The sequence below is a fragment of the Taudactylus pleione genome, unplaced genomic scaffold, assembly GCF_031769625.1.
Source record: "Taudactylus pleione unplaced genomic scaffold, aTauple2 ptg000037l, whole genome shotgun sequence".
Taxonomy (NCBI): Eukaryota; Metazoa; Chordata; class Amphibia; order Anura; family Myobatrachidae; genus Taudactylus; species Taudactylus pleione.
In genome coordinates, this window is record NW_028284439.1 from 19,226,124 (window position 1) to 19,246,960 (window position 20,837).

The window sequence follows — 20,837 nt, forward strand, 5'->3', positions numbered from 1 at the left end:
AAAGGGTGCTGTAACCCCCGAAAGTACACTCCAGTCCAAACCAAAAAAAAATTATTTTCTGTGTTTGTGAATTGTGTGCGCAGTAGCCGCACGTGCATCAACAAAGTAGTGCCAAGCGTGCGCCTGTGTCATAAGTAAAGGGCCGGCTGGCTTGACCGTTAAAGGGTGCTGTAACCCCCGAAAGTACACTCCAGTCCAAACCAAAAAAAAATTATTTTCTGTGTTTGTGAATTGTGTGCGCAGTAGCCGCACGTGCATCAACAAAGTAGTGCCAAGCGTGCGCCCGTGTCATAAGTAAAGGGCCGGCTGGCTTGACCGTTAAAGGGTGCTGTAACCCCCGAAAGTACACTCCAGTCCAAACCAAAAAAAAATTATTTTCTGTGTTTGTGAATTGTGTGCGCAGTAGCCGCACGTGCATCAACAAAGTAGTGCCAAGCGTGCGCCTGTGTCATAAGTAAAGGGCCGGCTGGCTTGACCGTTAAAGGGTGCTGTAACCCCCGAAAGTACACTCCAGTCCAAACCAAAAAAAAATTATTTTCTGTGTTTGTGAATTGTGTGCGCAGTAGCCGCACGTGCATCAACAAAGTAGTGCCAAGCGTGCGCCTGTGTCATAAGTAAAGGGCCGGCTGGCTTGACCGTTAAGGGTGCTGTAACCCCCGAAAGTACACTCCAGTCCAAACCAAAAAAAAATTATTTTCTGTGTTTGTGAATTGTGTGCGCAGTAGCCGCACGTGCATCAACAAAGTAGTGCCAAGAGTGCGCCTGTGTCATAAGTAAAGGGCCGGCTGGCTTGACCGTTAAAGGGTGCTGTAACCCACAAAGTACACTCCAGTCCAAACCAAAAAAAAAATTATTTTCTGTGTTTAGCCGCACGTATATATCAAATCGATATAACATAAATGGAGGACCAAACTTTCTCCGATAAAAATAAAATAGAGAAAGATCAAGAACCACTTCCTCCTAGTGCTGAAGCTGCTGCCACTAGTCATGACATAGACGATAACATGCCATCAACGTCGTCTGCCAAGGCCGATGCCCAATGTCATAGTAGAGGGCACATACAATCCCAAATGGCAAAGTTCAGGAAAATGACCTTGAAAAAGACATTTAAATCAGCTGAAGAGAAACGTAAACTTGCCAATATGCCATTTACGACACGGAGTGGCAAGGAACGGCTAAGGTCGATCCCTAGTATGTTCATGACTAGTGGTTCAGCTTCACATGACGATGGAAGCCCTCCTCCCACTAAAAAAATCAAAAGAGTTAAGCTGGCAAAAGCACAGCGAAGAACTGTGCTTTCTAAGAAGATATCACAAATCCCCAAGGAGAGTCCAAGTGTGGTGGTGGTTGCGATGCCTGACCTTCCCAGCACTGGACGGGAAGAGGTGGCTCTTTCCACCATTTGCACGCCCCCTGCAAGTGCTGAAAGGAGCACCCACAGTCCACTTGCTGATATGCAAATTGAAGATGTCACTGTTGAAGTACAACAGGATGAGGATACTGGTGTAGCTGGCGCTGAGGAGGAAGTTGGCGAGGAGGATTCTGATGGTGATGTGGTTTGTTTAAATCAGGCTCCGGGGGAGACAGTTGTTGTCCGTGGGATGAAAAAGCCCATCACGGTCATGCCTGGGCAGAAGACCAAACATTCCACCTCTTTGGTCTGGCAATATTTCTATCCAAATCCGGACAACAACTGTCTTGCCATATGTACCATATGTAAAGGTGAAATAAGTAGGGGTAGGGACGTCAACCACCTAGGAACATCCTCCCTTATACGGCACCTGCAGCGCGTTCATAAAAAGTTACTGTCAAGTTCAGAAACTTTGGCTAAGACCGTAAGCAGTCCAGGGACACCTAAATCCCGTTGTCCTGTTGTATCCAAGCGCCTGCAAACCACACCATCAACTCCCTCCTCGTCAATTTCCTCCTTAGTCAGGATCGGAAGTAGTCCTGCAGGCCATGTCACTGGCATGACTGACTCTCCTATCCGGGATTCCTCTGGAGGATCCTGCATTGCTACGCCTACTGCTGCCGCTGCTGCTGTTGCTGCTGCTGGGAGTCGTTCATCATCCCAGAGAGGAAGTAGGAACACCACTACTTTTACTAAACAATTGACCCTCCAACAGTCCTTAGCGAGGAGGATGAAGTACGACAGCAGTCATCCTGAAGCAAAACGTATAACTGAGGCCTTGACTGCTATGTTGGTGTTAGACGTGCGTCCGGTATCCGCCATTAGTGCAGTGGGATTTAGACAATTGATGGAGGTAGTGTGTCCCCGGTTCCAAATCCCGTCTAGATTCCACTTCACTAGGCAGGCGATACCGAGACTGTACAGAAACGTCAGAAAAAGTGTCCTCAGTGTCCTGAAAAATGCCGTTGTACACAATGTCCACTTAACCACGGACATGTGGACAAGTGGAACAGGGCAGACTAAGGACTATATGACTGTGACAGCCCACTGGGTAGATGTATCACCTTACGCAGCAACAGCAGCAGCGTCACCAGTAGCAGCATCTCAGAAACGCCAGCTCGTTACAAGGCAGGCTACGCTGTGTATCACCGGTTTCAGTAAGAGGCACACCGCCGACAACCTCTTAGAGAAACTGAGGGAAATCATCGCCCAGTGGCTTACCCCACTTAGACTCTCCTGGGGATTTGTGATATCTGACAACGCCACCAATATTGTGCGGGCATTACATCTGGGCAAATTCCAGCACGTCCCATGTTTTGCTCACACAATAAACTTGGTGGTGCAGAATTTTCTGAAAAGCGACAGGGGCGTGCAGGAGACGCTTTGGGTGGCCCGAAAAATTTCTGGCCACTTTCGCCATTCAGCGACTGCGTGCCGAAGACTGGAGCGCCAGCAAACACTCTTGAACCTGCCCCGCCATCACCTGAAGCAAGAGGTTGTGACGCGGTGGAACTCAACCCTCTATATGCTTCAGAGGATGGAGGAGCAGCAAAAGGCCATACAAGCCTATACATCCACCTATGACATAGGCAAAGGAGGGGGTATGCACCTGACTCAAGCGCAGTGGAGAATGATTTCCGTGTTGTGCAAGGTTCTCCAGCCCTTCGAACTTGCCACACGTGAAGTCAGTTCAGACACAGCCAGCTTGAGTCAGGTCATTCCCCTCATCAGGCTTTTGCAGAAGCAGCTGGAGAAAGTGAAGGAGGAGCTAAGACGGAGCGATTCCGCTCGGCATGTGGGACTTGTGGATGAAGCCCTTCATTCGCTTTGCCAGGATTCCAGGGTGGTCAATCTGTTGAAATCAGACCACTACATTTTGGCCACCGTGCTTGATCCTAGGTTTAAAGCCTATGTGGTGTCTCTCTTTCCGGCCGACACAAGCCTGCAGAGGTGCAAAGACCTGCTGGTGAACACACTGTCAGCTGAAGCGGAACGTGACACGTCAACGGCTCCTTCTTCATTTTCTCCCGCAACTGGGGCTGCCAGGAAAAAACTTAGGTATCCTAAGCAACCCGCTGGCGGTGATGCAGGGCAGGCAGGACCAAGTTTGGACATCTGGTCTGGACTGAAGGACCTGGCAACAATTTCTGACATGTCTACTGTCACTGCATATGATACTGTCACCATTGACAGAATGGTGGAGGATTACATCGGTGACAGCATCCAAGTAGGCATGTCAGACAGTCCATACCTGTACTGGCAGGAAAAAGAGGCAATTTGGAGGCCCCTGTACAAGCTGGCTCTATTTTACCTGAGTTGCCCCCCCTCCAGTGTGTACTCCGAAAGAGTGTTTAGTGCAGCCGGGAACCTTGTCAGCGAAAGGCGTAGGAGGTTGCTTCCACAGAATGTGGAGAAGATGATGTTCATCAAAATGAATTATCAGCTCTTCCAGGGAGACCAGCCTCCAGAAGGTACAGAGGGACCTGTGGTGGTGGATTCAAGTGGGGACGAGTTAATACTTTGTGAGGATGAGGATGTACACACTGAAGAGGGTGAGGAATCGGTGGATGAGGAGGATGAGGATGACATCTTGCCTCCATAGAGCCAGTTTGTGCAGGGACACATTAATTTCCAGCTTGTTTTGTGGGGGCCCAAACGAACCAATCATTTCAGCCACAGTTGTGTGGCAGACCCTGGCGCTGAAATGATTGATTTGTTAAAGTGTGCATGTCCTGTTTATACAACATAAGGGTGGGTGGGAGGGCCCAAGGACAATTCCATCTTGCACTTCTTTTTTTTCTTTGCATTATGTACAGTTTGGGGCCTAGTTTTTCTAACTGCCATCCTGTCTGCCACTGCAGTGTCACTCCTAGATGGGTCACGTGTTTGTGCCGCCCACTCGTGTCGCTTAGCATAGTCATCCAGCTACCTCGGTGCAACCTTTTGGACATGAAAACACTATTGTGAGGTGTGAGGTGTTCAGAATAGACTGGAAATGAGTGGAAATTAAGGTTATTGAGGTTAATAATAGCATAGGAGCAGAGAAACCAACAAATTCTGTGATTTTAGCTGTTTTTATGCTTTTTAAAAAAAAAATACAGATCCAAAACACAAAACCCAGAACCCAAAACACGGAAGGGTGGTTTTGGCAAAACCAATCCAGATCCAAAACACGAAGAAAGATCCAGATCCAAAACCAAAACACAAAACACGAAAAGTGGCCGGTGCACACCCCTAATAAATATGCACTTTGGTGTCTAATAAAGTAAGTGTTAAAATGAATTGTATTTATTTATCTGAACAACATTTTATTTATTTTATTATATATATTTATGTTGTGCTGTTGTGTTTGCTGTTAGATTTTTCTAGGTATGTCTTACTTGTTATTTAAAAAAAAATCTATCATTTTATTTTTAGAAATTTCTACCAAAAAATCAAGGACCATGACCTTCTGGACAAAAGGAAAACTGTGACAGCGTTAAAAGCAGGAGAAGACCGAGCGATACTCCTGGGGCTTACAATGATGGTCTGTTCCATCATGATGTATTTTCTTCTGGGAATAACACTACTTCGATCATACATGCAGAGGTAATTTCATCTATATCAGCTCCATTTTGAATACATATTGCCTAATTGCTTTTATTAGGTTATTTCGCTATCTCTTAGTATGTTCCCAATCTGTTTAAAAACATTAACATGCAGTGGAAAGGTTTAAACTGTTTTGCACCAAGTGGATAAGGGCAAAAATTGGGAGCTTTGTATTCTAAACACATATCCGTTCTTCTGCTCTGTAGCTTGGTACAGAAACATACTAAAATGACACCATATGTCTCTGTGAAATAAAAGTGCATCAGTTTAAATAGTGGAAGGAATTCATCAAAGAATAAAGTAGAAAGAAAGTCACATAGATCAGATTTATCATAGAATTTTATTGGCTTGAAATCTAAAATACTTCCTTGGCAAATGGAAAAGCTGTGTAACATGGCAGTGCTTGCTTGCAGGTCATAGATATGGAGAGGTTCATATACCTGTGACCAGGATTAGTACATTCTAAGGGCCTCATTTATCAACAAGTTTTATCATTCACAAATCTCAACGAGTGATAAAACTTGCTGCATATGATAAATGGTGCTCTAGCCAATCACCTCCCAACTGTCATTTTTCAAACAGATGACAATTGGGAGCTGATTGGCTGGAGCACCATTAGCATACGCAAAGAGTTTTATCACTCGTTGTGAATGATAAACTCGTTGATAAATGAGGCCCTTACTATGCACTCACAGCCCTCTATTCCATGTCATTGCTTCCTTAAATGGCTTTAATATTTGTTTAAGCTGTTTATATGAATTTTGTTAATAAAGTTATTAGTATTACACACTTTGCAGCTAACTTACAGCCCAATGTGCTTCAGGCCCTCAGTCCCGCAGTTACCTTTCTCCGGCATGTGAAGTGGATCCTTCCTCCTTCGCGGCGCTATCTTCCCATTGATATTCGGGATGATGGCACATGTGCACAAGAGAGCACAGCCTCTGTCACAGTGCCAGAGTCTTTGCCTACACTGTGCAGCACCATCTTCCCGAAGATGTCACTGGGAAGATGGCGCCGCATAGGAGGAGGGACCTGCTTCCCGGAGCTAGGTAAGTATACTTTGGATGCATTGTGTGCACCACACAACCTGCACCCATTATAAATATACCTATGTATATAAAGTAGGGGTGAGCGGGTTCGGATTTCTGAAATCCGAACCCCCCCGAGCCCCCCCGATCCGAGTCCAATCCGAGTCAGGCTCGACTTTTCCCGCCTGACTCGGATCTGAAATCGAGGCAAAACGTCATCATCCCGCCTTCCGAGTCTCGCGGGTTTTGGATCCTATATAAGGTACCCGCGTCGGCGCCATTTTCTCACTCGGCTGTGGACAGTGAAGAGGGAGGGTGGGAGTTAGGGCTGTGTAGTGTAGTGTAGTGTAGTGCTGCTGTTGTCCACTACTTCAAAGTCCATAGGGGCTGGCTGGACTGTGTTGTGCAGTCAGTTCTCCATAGGGGCTGTGTCCACTCCAAAGTCCTGTGCAGTGTCCCAGTCCTAAAGGGGTGCTGTAGTGTTGTCCAGGGGGTGCTCTGTCCATCAGGGGTGCTCCCCCCAAGTGCTAAAAAAATAATATATTTTCTGTGTTTGTGAATTGTGTGCGCAGTAGCCGCACGTGCATCAACAAAGTAGTGCCAAGCGTGCGCCTGTGTCATAAGTAAAGGGCCGGCTGGCTTGACCGTTAAAGGGTGCTGTAACCCCCGAAAGTACACTCCAGTCCAAACCAAAAAAAAAATTATTTTCTGTGTTTGTGAATTGTGTGCGCAGTAGCCGCACGTGCATCAACAAAGTAGTGCCAAGCGTGCGCCTGTGTCATAAGTAAAGGGCCGGCTGGCTTGACCGTTAAGGGTGCTGTAACCCCCGAAAGTACACTCCAGTCCAAACCAAAAAAAAAATTATTTTCTGTGTTTAGCCGCACGTATATATCAAATCGATATAACATAAATGGAGGACCAAACTTTCTCCGATAAAAATAAAATAGAGAAAGATCAAGAACCACTTCCTCCTAGTGCTGAAGCTGCTGCCACTAGTCATGACATAGACGATAACATGCCATCAACGTCGTCTGCCAAGGCCGATGCCCAATGTCATAGTAGAGGGCACATACAATCCCAAATGGCAAAGTTCAGGAAAATGACCTTGAAAAAGACATTTAAATCAGCTGAAGAGAAACGTAAACTTGCCAATATGCCATTTACGACACGGAGTGGCAAGGAACGGCTAAGGTCGATCCCTAGTATGTTCATGACTAGTGGTTCAGCTTCACATGACGATGGAAGCCCTCCTCCCACTAAAAAAATCAAGAGTTAAGCTGGCAAAAGCACAGCGAAGAACTGTGCTTTCTAAGAAGATATCACAAATCCCCAAGGAGAGTCCAAGTGTGGTGGTGGTTGCGATGCCTGACCTTCCCAGCACTGGACGGGAAGAGGTGGCTCTTTCCACCATTTGCACGCCCCCTGCAAGTGCTGAAAGGAGCACCCACAGTCCACTTGCTGATATGCAAATTGAAGATGTCACTGTTGAAGTACAACAGGATGAGGATACTGGTGTAGCTGGCGCTGAGGAGGAAGTTGGCGAGGAGGATTCTGATGGTGATGTGGTTTGTTTAAATCAGGCTCCGGGGGAGACAGTTGTTGTCCGTGGGATGAAAAAGCCCATCACGGTCATGCCTGGGCAGAAGACCAAACATTCCACCTCTTTGGTCTGGCAATATTTCTATCCAAATCCGGACAACAACTGTCTTGCCATATGTACCATATGTAAAGGTGAAATAAGTAGGGGTAGGGACGTCAACCACCTAGGAACATCCTCCCTTATACGGCACCTGCAGCGCGTTCATAAAAAGTTACTGTCAAGTTCAGAAACTTTGGCTAAGACCGTAAGCAGTCCAGGGACACCTAAATCCCGTTGTCCTGTTGTATCCAAGCGCCTGCAAACCACACCGTCAACTCCCTCCTCGTCAATTTCCTCCTTAGTCAGGATCGGAAGTAGTCCTGCAGGCCATGTCACTGGCATGACTGACTCTCCTATCCGGGATTCCTCTGGAGGATCCTGCATTGCTACGCCTACTGCTGCCGCTGCTGCTGTTGCTGCTGCTGGGAGTCGTTCATCATCCCAGAGAGGAAGTAGGAACACCACTACTTTTACTAAACAATTGACCCTCCAACAGTCCTTAGCGAGGAGGATGAAGTACGACAGCAGTCATCCTGAAGCAAAAAGTATAACTGAGGCCTTGACTGCTATGTTGGTGTTAGACGTGCGTCCGGTATCCGCCATTAGTGCAGTGGGATTTAGACAATTGCTGGAGGTAGTGTGTCCCTGGTTCCAAATCCCGTCTAGATTCCACTTCACTAGGCAGGCGATACCGAGACTGTACAGAAACGTCAGAAAAAGTGTCCTCAGTGTCCTGAAAAATGCTGTTGTACACAATGTCCACTTAACCACGGACATGTGGACAAGTGGAACAGGGCAGACTAAGGACTATATGACTGTGACAGCCCACTGGGTAGATGTATCACCTTGCACAGCAACAGCAGCAGCGTCACCAGTAGCAGCATCTCAGAAACGCCAGCTCGTTACAAGGCAGGCTACGCTGTGTATCACCGGTTTCAGTAAGAGGCACACCGCCGACAACCTCTTAGAGAAACTGAGGGAAATCATCGCCCAGTGGCTTACCCCACTTAGACTCTCCTGGGGATTTGTGATATCTGACAACGCCACCAATATTGTGCGGGCATTACATCTGGGCAAATTCCAGCACGTCCCATGTTTTGCTCACACAATAAACTTGGTGGTGCAGAATTTTCTGAAAAGCGACAGGGGCGTGCAGGAGACGCTTTGGGTGGCCCGAAAAATTTCTGGCCACTTTCGCCATTCAGCGACTGCGTGCCGAAGACTGGAGCGCCAGCAAACACTCTTGAACCTGCCCCGCCATCACCTGAAGCAAGAGGTTGTGACGTGGTGGAACTCAACCCTCTATATGCTTCAGAGGATGGAGGAGCAGCAAAAGGCCATACAAGCCTATACATCCACCTATGACATAGGCAAAGGAGGGGGTATGCACCTGACTCAAGCGCAGTGGAGAATGATTTCCGTGTTGTGCAAGGTTCTCCAGCCCTTCGAACTTGCCACACGTGAAGTCAGTTCAGACACAGCCAGCTTGAGTCAGGTCATTCCCCTCATCAGGCTTTTGCAGAAGCAGCTGGAGAAAGTGAAGGAGGAGCTAAGACGGAGCGATTCCGCTCGGCATGTGGGACTTGTGGATGAAGCCCTTCATTCGCTTTGCCAGGATTCCAGGGTGGTCAATCTGTTGAAATCAGACCACTACATTTTGGCCACCGTGCTTGATCCTAGGTTTAAAGCCTATGTGGTGTCTCTCTTTCCGGCCGACACAAGCCTGCAGAGGTGCAAAGACCTGCTGGTGAACACACTGTCAGCTGAAGCGGAACGTGACACGTCAACGGCTCCTTCTTCATTTTCTCCCGCAACTGGGGCTGCCAGGAAAAAACTTAGGTATCCTAAGCAACCCGCTGGCGGTGATGCAGGGCAGGCAGGACCAAGTTTGGACATCTGGTCCGGACTGAAGGACCTGGCAACAATTTCTGACATGTCTACTGTCACTGCATATGATACTGTCACCATTGACAGAATGGTGGAGGATTACATCGGTGACAGCATCCAAGTAGGCATGTCAGACAGTCCATACCTGTACTGGCAGGAAAAAGAGGCAATTTGGAGGCCCCTGTACAAGCTGGCTCTATTTTACCTGAGTTGCCCCCCCTCCAGTGTGTACTCCGAAAGAGTGTTTAGTGCAGCCGGGAACCTTGTCAGCGAAAAGCGTAGGAGGTTGCTTCCACAGAATGTGGAGAAGATGATGTTCATCAAAATGGATTATCAGCTCTTCCAGGGAGACCAGCCTCCAGAAGGTACAGAGGGACCTGTGGTGGTGGATTCAAGTGGGGACGAGTTAATACTTTGTGAGGATGAGGATGTACACACTGAAGAGGGTGAGGAATCGGTGGATGAGGAGGATGAGGATGACATCTTGCCTCCGTAGAGCCAGTTTGTGCAGGGACACATTAATTGCCAGCTTGTTTTGTGGGGGCCCAAACGAACCAATCATTTCAGCCACAGTTGTGTGGCAGACCCTGGCGCTGAAATGATTGATTTGTTAAAGTGTGCATGTCCTGTTTATACAACATAAGGGTGGGTGGGAGGGCCCAAGGACAATTCCATCTTGCACTTCTTTTTTTTCTTTGCATTATGTACAGTTTGGGGCCTAGTTTTTCTAACTGCCATCCTGTCTGCCACTGCAGTGTCACTCCTAGATGGGTCACGTGTTTGTGCCGCCCACTCGTGTCGCTTAGCATAGTCATCCAGCTACCTCGGTGCAACCTTTTGGACATAAAAACACTATTGTGAGGTGTTCAGAATAGACTGGAAATGAGTGGAAATTAAGGTTATTGAGGTTAATAATAGCATAGGAGCAGAAAAACCAACAAATTCTGTGATTTTAGCTGTTTTTATGCTTTTTTTTAAAAAAAATACAGATCCAAAACACAAAACCCAGAACCCAAAACACGGAAGGGTGGTTTTGGCAAAACCAATCCAGATCCAAAACACGAAGAAAGATCCAGATCCAAAACCAAAACACAAAACACGAAAAGTGGCCGGTGCACACCCCTAATATAAAGTTGATTTTTCCTCATAACTGCAAGGAAAAATCTGCATTAATTGCAGCCTCTGGGGTTTCACACACAGGGAAACTCATACATTCCAGCATTTTATGTGGAATCTATGGGCTGCAGTGTGGGGTGAATGCATAATAATTGAATACTTCCAAGTGTGAAACCTGGAACTTTTCCCTGTGCGGTGAACCCCGCACCTTATTGAATATGCCCCTTTCTGTCTTTACAGCAATTTTTGTTTTATATCGGTGGCAGATGTAAACAATTGGGGCTTGGGTGCCAAGTTATATGTGGTCCTCCCGTCCCTCCTTCCCCATCACTCCTATCCCAAAAATATAAAAAGATAGAAATATTGGGGCTACTGCGGGGTGAGTATTACACCAGGTTGTGAAGCATATCTTGCATGAATTCGTACTACAAATATGCAGTTATGTAGACAAACGCGCATCTTGCCTGTATCAAACTATACAATTAGGCAGGCGGAATGGGAGAGGGAAGGGGGTGTTCTGTCATAAGCAAAGCTCAGTAAGGTCATGTCCACACAAATGCAGACCATACAGACCAGCAAGTAGGGTGGCCACCTTTGTTTTGGTAAATACGGGACAAGGAAGGGCGGTAAATCTGGAAGGCGCATTCACCCCTCCTCCAAATAAATAGAAAAAATGGGGGTGTAACCCCTGCAAAGGGGGACATTTTTCCCCTTGAGCAACTGACCCAGGGCCCTCTAGCAAGCCCAGATGAGGGTAAACCGTGCCCCCCCTCTTGGCGCCTCTTGCACCAAATTTGTAGTGAGCGTCTCTCAGCTTCTTCAGAAGTAATGTTTTGTTGAGAGCCACTCCGTGAATGCGTTAAGAAAGGACCTACCATATTGATAGAAACCCCTGCACTGCACTTTATTCTGCCAGGACCATTTTCATTGCTCCGTGATCAGATCCAACCCAGGAGTCAAATTGTTATTTTTCAAACTGATAGCGCTGTATTAGTCATCTTTTGTGTTTTCTATATATAGAAGGCTCACATCCTTCAATTTGCTATAGCTGCTTCAACCATATTGATAAGCGCCATTACAGTGTCACCTTTTTGGGTACTTTAGCAGTTTTAGGTATATAAGCCAAGGCTGGTAGTGAAAAAATCATTGGGACAAAGAACTTGGGGTCCATCCGAATTTCCACTAACCAGCACTAGGCTATACCAGCCTGGTGACACTATGCCAGGTGGGGCATGTGGTGTGGGTCCTCCCAACATAGTACCTGATTCATTATGGATCGCTTTTGCGATCGCAGCCGCGATTATGCATGCAGATCCAATGCGATAATATGCTAATGTTTGCAATGGTGTCACAGCTTAACATAAGGATGCCCACTTTCCCTTACTCACATCCGTAATACTTTGCAAGTCTGCGAAACTATCGGTAATATCGAGTACCATCGGAGCCTCATGCACAATTACAACCCGTCTGACCATACTCAGAATTTGCTAACCTCATCTCACAAAGTGAAAGCTCAAGCTGCGTATGCCGTCGCAGTGGCAAATGTATGCACTCCTCTGTAACTGCGTTCAAACGCGCTGACACACCTGCGTTTCCCCTACCACCCCCGTCAACACACCCAAACGCTCACTTCCTGTCAATCACTCTGCGATGGGTCTGCGTCATACTTACCAACTTTGTAGTCCTCTTTTGTGGGAGCAACCAGGAGAGCTGCTGCCACAGGCCGGTTCGGCGGGCAGGGCGTAATTAGGCTCTACCTCTTTCCTTGGAAAACTCTGCGATGAGGGGACGGGGCTAAATTATGCAAATTTGACCGTTTAGCCCCTGCGAATTCCCCATTAAATCTCCCCATCCTACCCGATTCACTAAGAAGTGGGTGGAATGCAGGAGATCTGCCTACACTTTCGGGGGTGCGGGGGGGCTACCTGAAAAATCGTGAGCCTCCCGCGATTTCCAGGAGTGTAGGCAAGTATGGTCAGCATAGTCGCAGTGTGATTGCAGTGGACCCTTCGCGCACGCACACTGTGATGCATGTTTAGTACGCAACAATCGGCCATCTACGTGCGTAATCGCAGTTGCGATCGGTAATGAATCAGGCCCATAGTGCCATCTAGCCCTAACCTGTTAAAGGTGCCCACACACATACCGACTTGCTCCCAATCAGCCGATGTATACGATTTCCCCTGAACTCTCCCTAAACTCTCCCCAGGCAGTCGTCGTCATGATTTGGAGTTAAAAATGTCCAATCTGACTTAAGATCTATCTTGCAGCCAGTGCATTGTATCCCAGATTGGCTAATCTGCCCTACAGCACAGCAGATATGAAGATGCGAGGTACGACGAGCGGGGACAAGCATCGGCATCGTGATCAAGAGTAGAAACTCACAATTTGTCCATTTTTTACATGATCTGTTGTCACGAATTCGTTGAAATCGGCCAATTTGGATGAAAAGTCTGTATGTGTGTGGGCACCTTTAAACACATGACTGGAATTCCTACGGAAGTGGGACCTGCAAAAAATAAAAATGCACAGCCCTGTGTGTTAGGAAGAGAGGCCCAGATTCAGAGCCGGACGCTCTGACCAGAGCGCTCGCTCTGAATCAGGGCCCACCTCCATTAATATGGAGCGTCCTCCTGGACGCTCGTATAGCTGTGGGTCACCACCCACAGCATATACGAGCGTGCAAAATGATGGTCGCGATGGTCTTGACCATCGCGATCATCGAAACTGCGAGCAAAAGCCTGCGGTTGGGTTTTTCAACCACAAGGCCAGGAGTGATTTTGGCTATCAGAGCCAAAATCACTCCCACTGACATCACTAGTGATGTCAGTGGGGCCGGCTTCAGACAGTAGGCGTTCCCTTGGGAACGCCTCCGTCTGGCAGGCACGCCCCTGGCACGCCCACCAAAGGGGGCGTGCTGTCAGTCACCATCGACAGCACGCCCCCTTTGATGAGACGCTCCGAGCGAAGGAAAGTCCTTTGCTCGTCGGGTCTCGCGCATGCGCAGTGGGGACCATCGACCCACTTGCGAGCGGACAGCCGCTCGCGAGTGGGTTTGAATGAGGGCCAGACTCGCTAAGTTGATGCATTTCTGAGCAACCAGTCCGGTTTGGCATAACTAAGTCTAAGGGTGCAAATCTCATGGAGTGCATCAGTAGCTTTTATTGCAGTTATTCCGTGATGCACTAGAGCAGTGGTCAGGGAACAGGGGTAAATTACTCCACATGGGGTAAAAATGAAATTCCTGGGGGTAATGGATGGACAGCCGGGCATGCATATGAATCATTCTATAATATAGAATGATTCATATGCAGGCCCAGCTGTGCCGCAGGGAGGCTTTAAGCCGGACGCCTGCTGAGATGTTATTACCAGCGGGCGCCCGGCTCCTTCCCTGCAGCGCCGCGTTAGCCGGAGGCTGGAGTCCTCTTCTGAACTCCAGCTTCCGCCTCTCTCCATGCATACTATGGGAGACATCAGGAGCAGCCGGGCGGACAGGACGGCGGTGGATGCAGGAGCGGGGATTAAGGTAAGTGTTTTATTTTCATACAAGCGGCACTACAGGGGCATATTATTATATTATTATATGGGGGACACTACTATATGATTTCCTTCCTTTCAAATCAAGGGGGTAACGTTGGCGTATCTAAATATATTTTGGAGTAAAAGGTAAAAAAAGTTCCCTGACCGCTGCACTAGAGCTATTCCCTACACCCCTGGTGGGGAGAATGTGGGGTTAATAAATATTGTTAAAGGAAAGAACTAATATTATTCTTTACTGAGGCGCTACAGGTTCCAGCTAAGCCTTTCATGCCCAATTTAAATGCCTGCGAGGGCATACTGGCTTTTGGAAAACCACAATTAATAACATGCCATGGTAGACAATGCCCACTGGGACCTGTAGTGCACCTGTAAACAAAATATTGAAAATAAAAGATACACACTCCAACAAAAGTCATTTATTAAATAAAAGGTTCCTCACATACCTTCATTCCCATCTTTATTATTTTCAGATCTGGAGGGAAAGGGTCCTCTTCGACCCTGTAGGCATCTCTGGCATCTTGGCAAAAGAAAACGCCCAAACTGGTGCAATACTACCTCTTACGAGGTCCTGCTGCAAATGACAAATCACAGCCAGACAGGACTGTAGAGACCTGGCCCAGGGAAGGGGGCGTGGCCTCATCTCGGGAGACGTGGCCGCTTCCCCTTAGGAAAAAGAAAAACCTTTTGCAGAGGCACGAAGCAGTGCTGAGGAATGAGGAGCTCTGAACCCCCTCAGCCTGGCGCATATCCAGGGGAGGAGGATGCAATCAGTGTGATCGCTCCCCCCCACAGCAGCAGCAAGCAGTGTCCCACTGCAGCCCAGCACACAGCAGTGTGTCCTGGGCTGCTGACAAGTAAATGGGAAGGAGGGTGGCGTCTGACCCGGGCCCTCACTGGGCCCCTCCAACAAGCATGGGCCCGGGTAATTAGTACCTGCTCCCCCCCCCTCGGTGCTCCTGCTGCCAGGCACAGCCATAGGAATACATTGGGATGCACTAATTTATCAGAGCACTTCCTACGTTTAGTGCACAGGTTCTCAAACTCTGCCCTCAGGACCCCAAACAGTGCATGTTTTCCAGGTCTGCACACAGATTCACAAAAGTAAAATAATTAGCTCTACTTATGGATATTTTTAAATGCATCAGTAAGTTATGAATACACCTGTGAACCTACTGGGTTAGTGCAACCTGCTGGAAAGACTTCTCGGTGCATCCCAATTCAATCACACCAGGAGCCAAATGTAATAGGGCAAGAGTTTAGAAAATGTGAGAGTTTAGCAGTAATCTCTCACATTGGTCCAGTTTTATCCTCATAATGGGAAAACATCTGGATGAGAGTTTAAATCGTGAGTTTTTTTATTCTAAAAACATGTGAGTTTGCCTGTTCTCGGACTCTATTACATTTCTCACATTTTCTAAACTCTCGCCCTATTACATTTGGCCCCAGGTTTTCAAAAGAGTTGTTTCACTTCTGCAATGAAGCATCTCTACATTCCATGTCTAACACTGAGAAATAAGGCATTGCTGTAGATGGGAGACGGAGATCAGCAATCATACAGGCTGCTCTTTATTTCCTTTTATTACAAAAAAAAATACATTTGGGGACCTGACAGATTATGGGCAATGGCAATAATTCTACCTCTCGTGTGCATAAAGATTCCTACAATTATTATTTAAGTCACTGTGTTTAAATTTGCATTACATTACCTGCAGGATCAGCTACATATGTATATTTATACTTGGTACATTGGCATATTTTAATTGGAGTGATGCAGTTACAAGAAAGGAAAGTGGAAATACAGTAGCAGTGCACAAACAGCTGGCACAATGAATGGTTTAGCTTTACATGAAAGGCTGTGAAATCTTTTGAATTAAAAAAAAGTGTGTGCTTGTCTATATCTAAATGTTTAATTGGGTTATAAGTAGGTTCATATTTGGCAGAAAAAAACATAACAATAGTTGGCAAAATTTAAACAAAATCTTCAGGATCACTTTATTGGTGAGCATGAAATCCATATATACAGGACTGTACTGTATATGTACTATTTCCAATATACCTCTATAACCAAACATGTACACCCACTAGACATATTATAAGATAATAAAGTGTGAAGCAATTGCAAACATTGATTGCTGTATTTCAGTGCTGTAACTAGGGGTGTTACAGAGGCTCAAGACCAAAGTTGTGGCACAGTTACGGATTTGGCCTCGCTGCACTCCCCGTCTTCTGTGTCCCGGGCCAAACTGAGCGTCGGGAGGCGGAGCTGCTCAGCCGGGGTTTGCAGCCGGACCGGCCCATCTGGCATTTGCCTGTTACAGATGTGTCTCCTCAGTCACCTAGCATTTTTGCACCATATGATGTAAGACACTTGGCTCAACTTAGATGCTCTGCCATGGGCATATTTGCCTACTCTCCTGTAAAGTGCGGGAGACTCTGATTCACTGCAGTTTGCCGTGATGGAGCATGGCCTAATGACGTGAAGTCCAGCCCGCCCCCCTAAAGTGGCATGCTCCATCTCCTCTCCAGGCTTTTCCCAGAGAGGAGACTTTAAAAGTTTGCAAGCATGGCTATGGGTAGCGATTCATGCTTCTTCCTAAATGCTTGCCAGTAGTCAGTGTACCCTTACATTGTAATTTTGTTGCATTAATAATAATGTGAATAAGACACATATTTTGATCAAAAGTCTCCGATGGTGCAGCTAAGTTGCAAAGTTTGCGGCACACAGTGTCGTAACTAGGGTATTTGGAGCCCAGGGGCAAGGTGGCAACTGGAGCGCCTACCCCCATCCCTATGTGTGCGCACGTCAAAAAAGTGGGCATGGCCAATGAAAAACACAGTTTCTCGTCAGTCTGAGAACATTCCTTTCCATTCCATATGCACCTTAATGCCCCCAGTGGTAATGCCCCTCTTGCAGTGCCCACTGTAGTAGTGTCCCTTATGCAATGTCCCCAGTAGCAGTGCCTCCAGTAGTGCACCCTTATACAGTGCCCCTTATACAGTGCCCCTAATTCCGTGCCCTCAATAGTGATGCTCCCTATGCAGTGCTCCCAGTAGTGCCCCTTATACAGTGCCCCCAATAGTGGTCCCCTCTATTCAGTGCCCCCAGTAGTGGTCCCCCTTATGCAATGCCCTCAGTAGTGCCCCTTATACAGTGCCCCCAGTAGTGCCCCTCCTATGCAGTGCCCCCAGTAGTTCACCCAGTAGTAGTCCCCCTTATGCAGTGCCTCCAGTAGTGTCCCTTATACAGTGCCTTTAGAAGTGCCCCCAGTAGTGCCCCTTATACAGTGCCCCACTATGCAGTGCTCCCAGTAGTGGTCTCCTTATGCAGTGCCCCTTATAAAGCACCCCCAGTAGCGGCCCCCTATGCAATTCCTCCAGCGGTGTCCCTTATACAGTGCCCCCAGTAGTGGTCCCCTCTATGCAGTGCCGACAGTAGTGCCCCTTATGCAGTGCCCCCAGTAGTGCCCCTTATACAGTGCCACCAGTAGTGGTCCTCCTTATGCAGTACCCCCAGTAGTGCCCCTTATACAATGCCCCCAGTAGAGGTCCCCCCTATGCAGTTCCTCCATAGTGCCCCGTTACATATATCACAAATACACAAAAAATACACAATACTTACCTTAATTCCCCCAGTAATGCCCCTTATGCAGTGCCCCCAGTAGTGGTCCACCAGTAGGCCCCCTTATACAGTGCCCCCAGTAGTGGTCCCCCTATGCAGTGCCCCCAGTAGTGCCCCTTATACAGTGCTCCCAGTAGTGGTTCCTCCTATGCAGTGCCCCCATTAGTGGTCCTCCCTATGCAGTGCCCCTTATACAGTGCCCCCTGTAGTGGTCCCCCTATGCAGTACCCCCAGTAGTGCCCCTAATACAGTGCCCCCAGTAGTGGTCCACCCTATTCAGTTCCCCCAGTAGTGCCCCTTGCATATATCACAAAGACACACAAAAAACACAATACCTTCCTGAATCCACGCTCCTGCGCCCACCGCTGTCTGCTCCTCCGCTCTCCCACTTGGGACTATGACATAGACATCATGACGTCTCTCCCTTCACCCACTGCTGGAGCAGGAAGGCGGAGCACATGAGTGAGCTCCCCATCCCGGCTCCTGCCGTGGGTGCAGCAGCCAATGAGAGTATGTCTGACTCATTAGCTGCTAAAGCAAACACACTGCCACCAGGTAGTACCAGTGTACTACCCTGCGGCGGTGTGTTTGTTTTACTGTGTAGTGTGGACCGCACTCACCACGGTCCGGACTACACTGACTGAAATGGACCTGGACCACAGCCGGCTGCGCCCCCCCCTCGCAAAACTTTCTAAATTCTGATACTCGTCAGTTATAAAAATGGCATTAACTATTTAGCACACTGAGGGGCCTATTCATCAAAACACAGTGTACTAGGCATTCATCATGCCTCCTGCCCTAAACCATCACTTCCGAATAACTGCTGTTTCTACAAAGTCAGTTTTTCAGAAGTGAGAGACTTTTCTCATGCGCCTCTTCAGTTTTCACTGGCTACAAAAAGAGACTGAGCTGCAGCAGGAGACGAGAACCTCCTTCCCCTGCCTAACTGCCCGCATGCCTTTCCGCCCGTCCACCAACCTCACTGGTGTCTGTCTTTCCACCATCCTAACAAAACTGTAGCCGCCGCCGGAGACCTGCCACCGGAGGGCCCCCTCCCTGCTGAGATCTGCTGCACTCGCCGCTGCTGCTGTACGGGGGACCTACTCGGCAAAGCTGCTGCACCCACCGCCACTGCTGTGTGAAGGACTTACTCGGCAAAGCTGCTGTTGCAGCCACTGCTGGAGACTTGGCCCGCCCCCCACCCCGGTTAGACCTGCAGCCCGTTGCAGGACCCCTGCCTCTGCTGCTATGCCCTCTCCCTTGGCCCCGACTCACGGGAAGACTGCTCTGGGAGCCGGGTGGGAGCTGCTACAGGTAAGAGGACAGAGCAGGGAGGGATCAGATCCCTCTGCTATATCGGATACCACACGCCATCTCAGGGTGGGGTAAAGTTTCATTGTCAAGTTCCAAAAAAATGCTTCTTCGGAACTTGATGAATTTCATAATTTCTACATCCCCATACTAAAGTATGGGGACTGTGGAAATTAGCGAGACACATTTGTACCCAGGAGATATCTGTGATATCTACTGCGTTAGAAGAATGATGAATGGATCTGATTTTTTATTTTTTATAAATTAAGTGATGATGAATAGACCCCAATATACTGTAACATCAGTTACATCCAATGAGTAGCAGACTCTGATGTTATTCGTAGATGTACAGTAGCATCTAGCAATAAAAGGAAAATAAACTATTTGTATTAATAAAAACACATAGTACTATAATTCATATACTACCAAAGGCTCTATTCATTATCACTTGAACATTTTCACCTGCTTTTGTAGAAATTAAGTTTTCTGGCCATTCATCAAAAAGGTGATGCAGGAGATATCACAGATATCTTTCGGATTCCTCTGCCCCTGTCCGGCTCTTTCACCGGACGCCGGGGCTTTTGTGCGCCTGCGAGAACTCTATCGATTAATTACTCCGGCACTCGCTGCGAGTTGGAAAGATAATTTGCATAATGAATAGAGCCCTAACACAGTAAAAAAATATTCTCATATAAATTCATATATATTAATAGCGCATCCACTTGTAACTTAGCACAATAAAACTATTTCCTAGGAGTAAAACAATGTTTCAATAAGAAACTTGCATTATCAGTAACATGGATTATAGTCTCTGTTGGAGCCTATTTGCATATAGGCTATAAGCGACTAAGAAAAGTTCATAGCCTAGGAGTGGGATCTAATAGGGTCGGAGTTTTTGAAGGTGCGAGTTTGTCCCAAAACTCGCAAATGTAATAGGGTGAGTGTGTAACTTCAGTTTGTAGGTCCCAGTTTGACTCACATGTGAATGCATGCGAGTTGAACAGCAGGTAAACTTGCACTTTGTTTTGTGACTTACTGAGATGTCTGCTGCTCCCAGATGGGTATTAGGAGGGTTTTTGCCAGCAAAAAAGGGCTGCCTGCACCTATGGCTTGGTGTGTCATTGTGTAAATGCTTTGGATGCCTGTGTGGGTGGAGCTTAACATGACCAGTGGCTCCCATACTGCTGGCACAATTCGAGGTGACAGGGGGAGGAGCTTAGTGTGACTGGGGACAGAGCTTAAAAAGACCAGGAGACTCCCACACTGAAGACACAGCATCGGGTGACAGGGGGCAGGGCTTAGCGCAAGTAGGGGGTGGAGCTTAGTGTTACAAGAGGCTCACACACTGAGGACACAGCTTTGGAAGACTGGGGGCAGAGCATAGTGCAACAGGGCGGGGTTTACTGCAACTGGGGGCTCCCACATTGGTGACACAGGTTAGTATGGCCGGGGGCGGAACTTAGCGTGAGTAGGGGGCAAAGTTTCAGTTGCCATCAGTATTCTGCACAGGGGTGGGGGGGCAGGGTTGTTGATTGGACGATCGGGAGGTTAATGTGCTGGGCTGCTGGTAGTGAGTGAGTGAATGGTGACAGGAAAAATATTTTTTCCCTGTCAACACTACACTGCAGGGAATCCAGTGGGCCTTTTTTCATGGGAGGGCCTGGAGCTCCACCCGCCCCATTGTTAATCCAGCTCTGG

At 47.8% G+C, this 20,837-nt stretch overlaps 1 protein-coding gene across 1 annotated transcript in view; it reads left to right on the forward strand.

The window, feature by feature from the left end:
• Positions 1-20,837, forward strand: part of KCNMB2 (potassium calcium-activated channel subfamily M regulatory beta subunit 2) — a 284,497-nt gene that overhangs the window by 214,855 nt on the left and 48,805 nt on the right. The window contains exon 3 of the mRNA XM_088452342.1: positions 4,829-4,999. Coding sequence (XP_088308468.1) covers positions 4,829-4,999 — 171 coding nt within the window. The remainder of the gene's footprint in view (positions 1-4,828; positions 5,000-20,837) is intronic.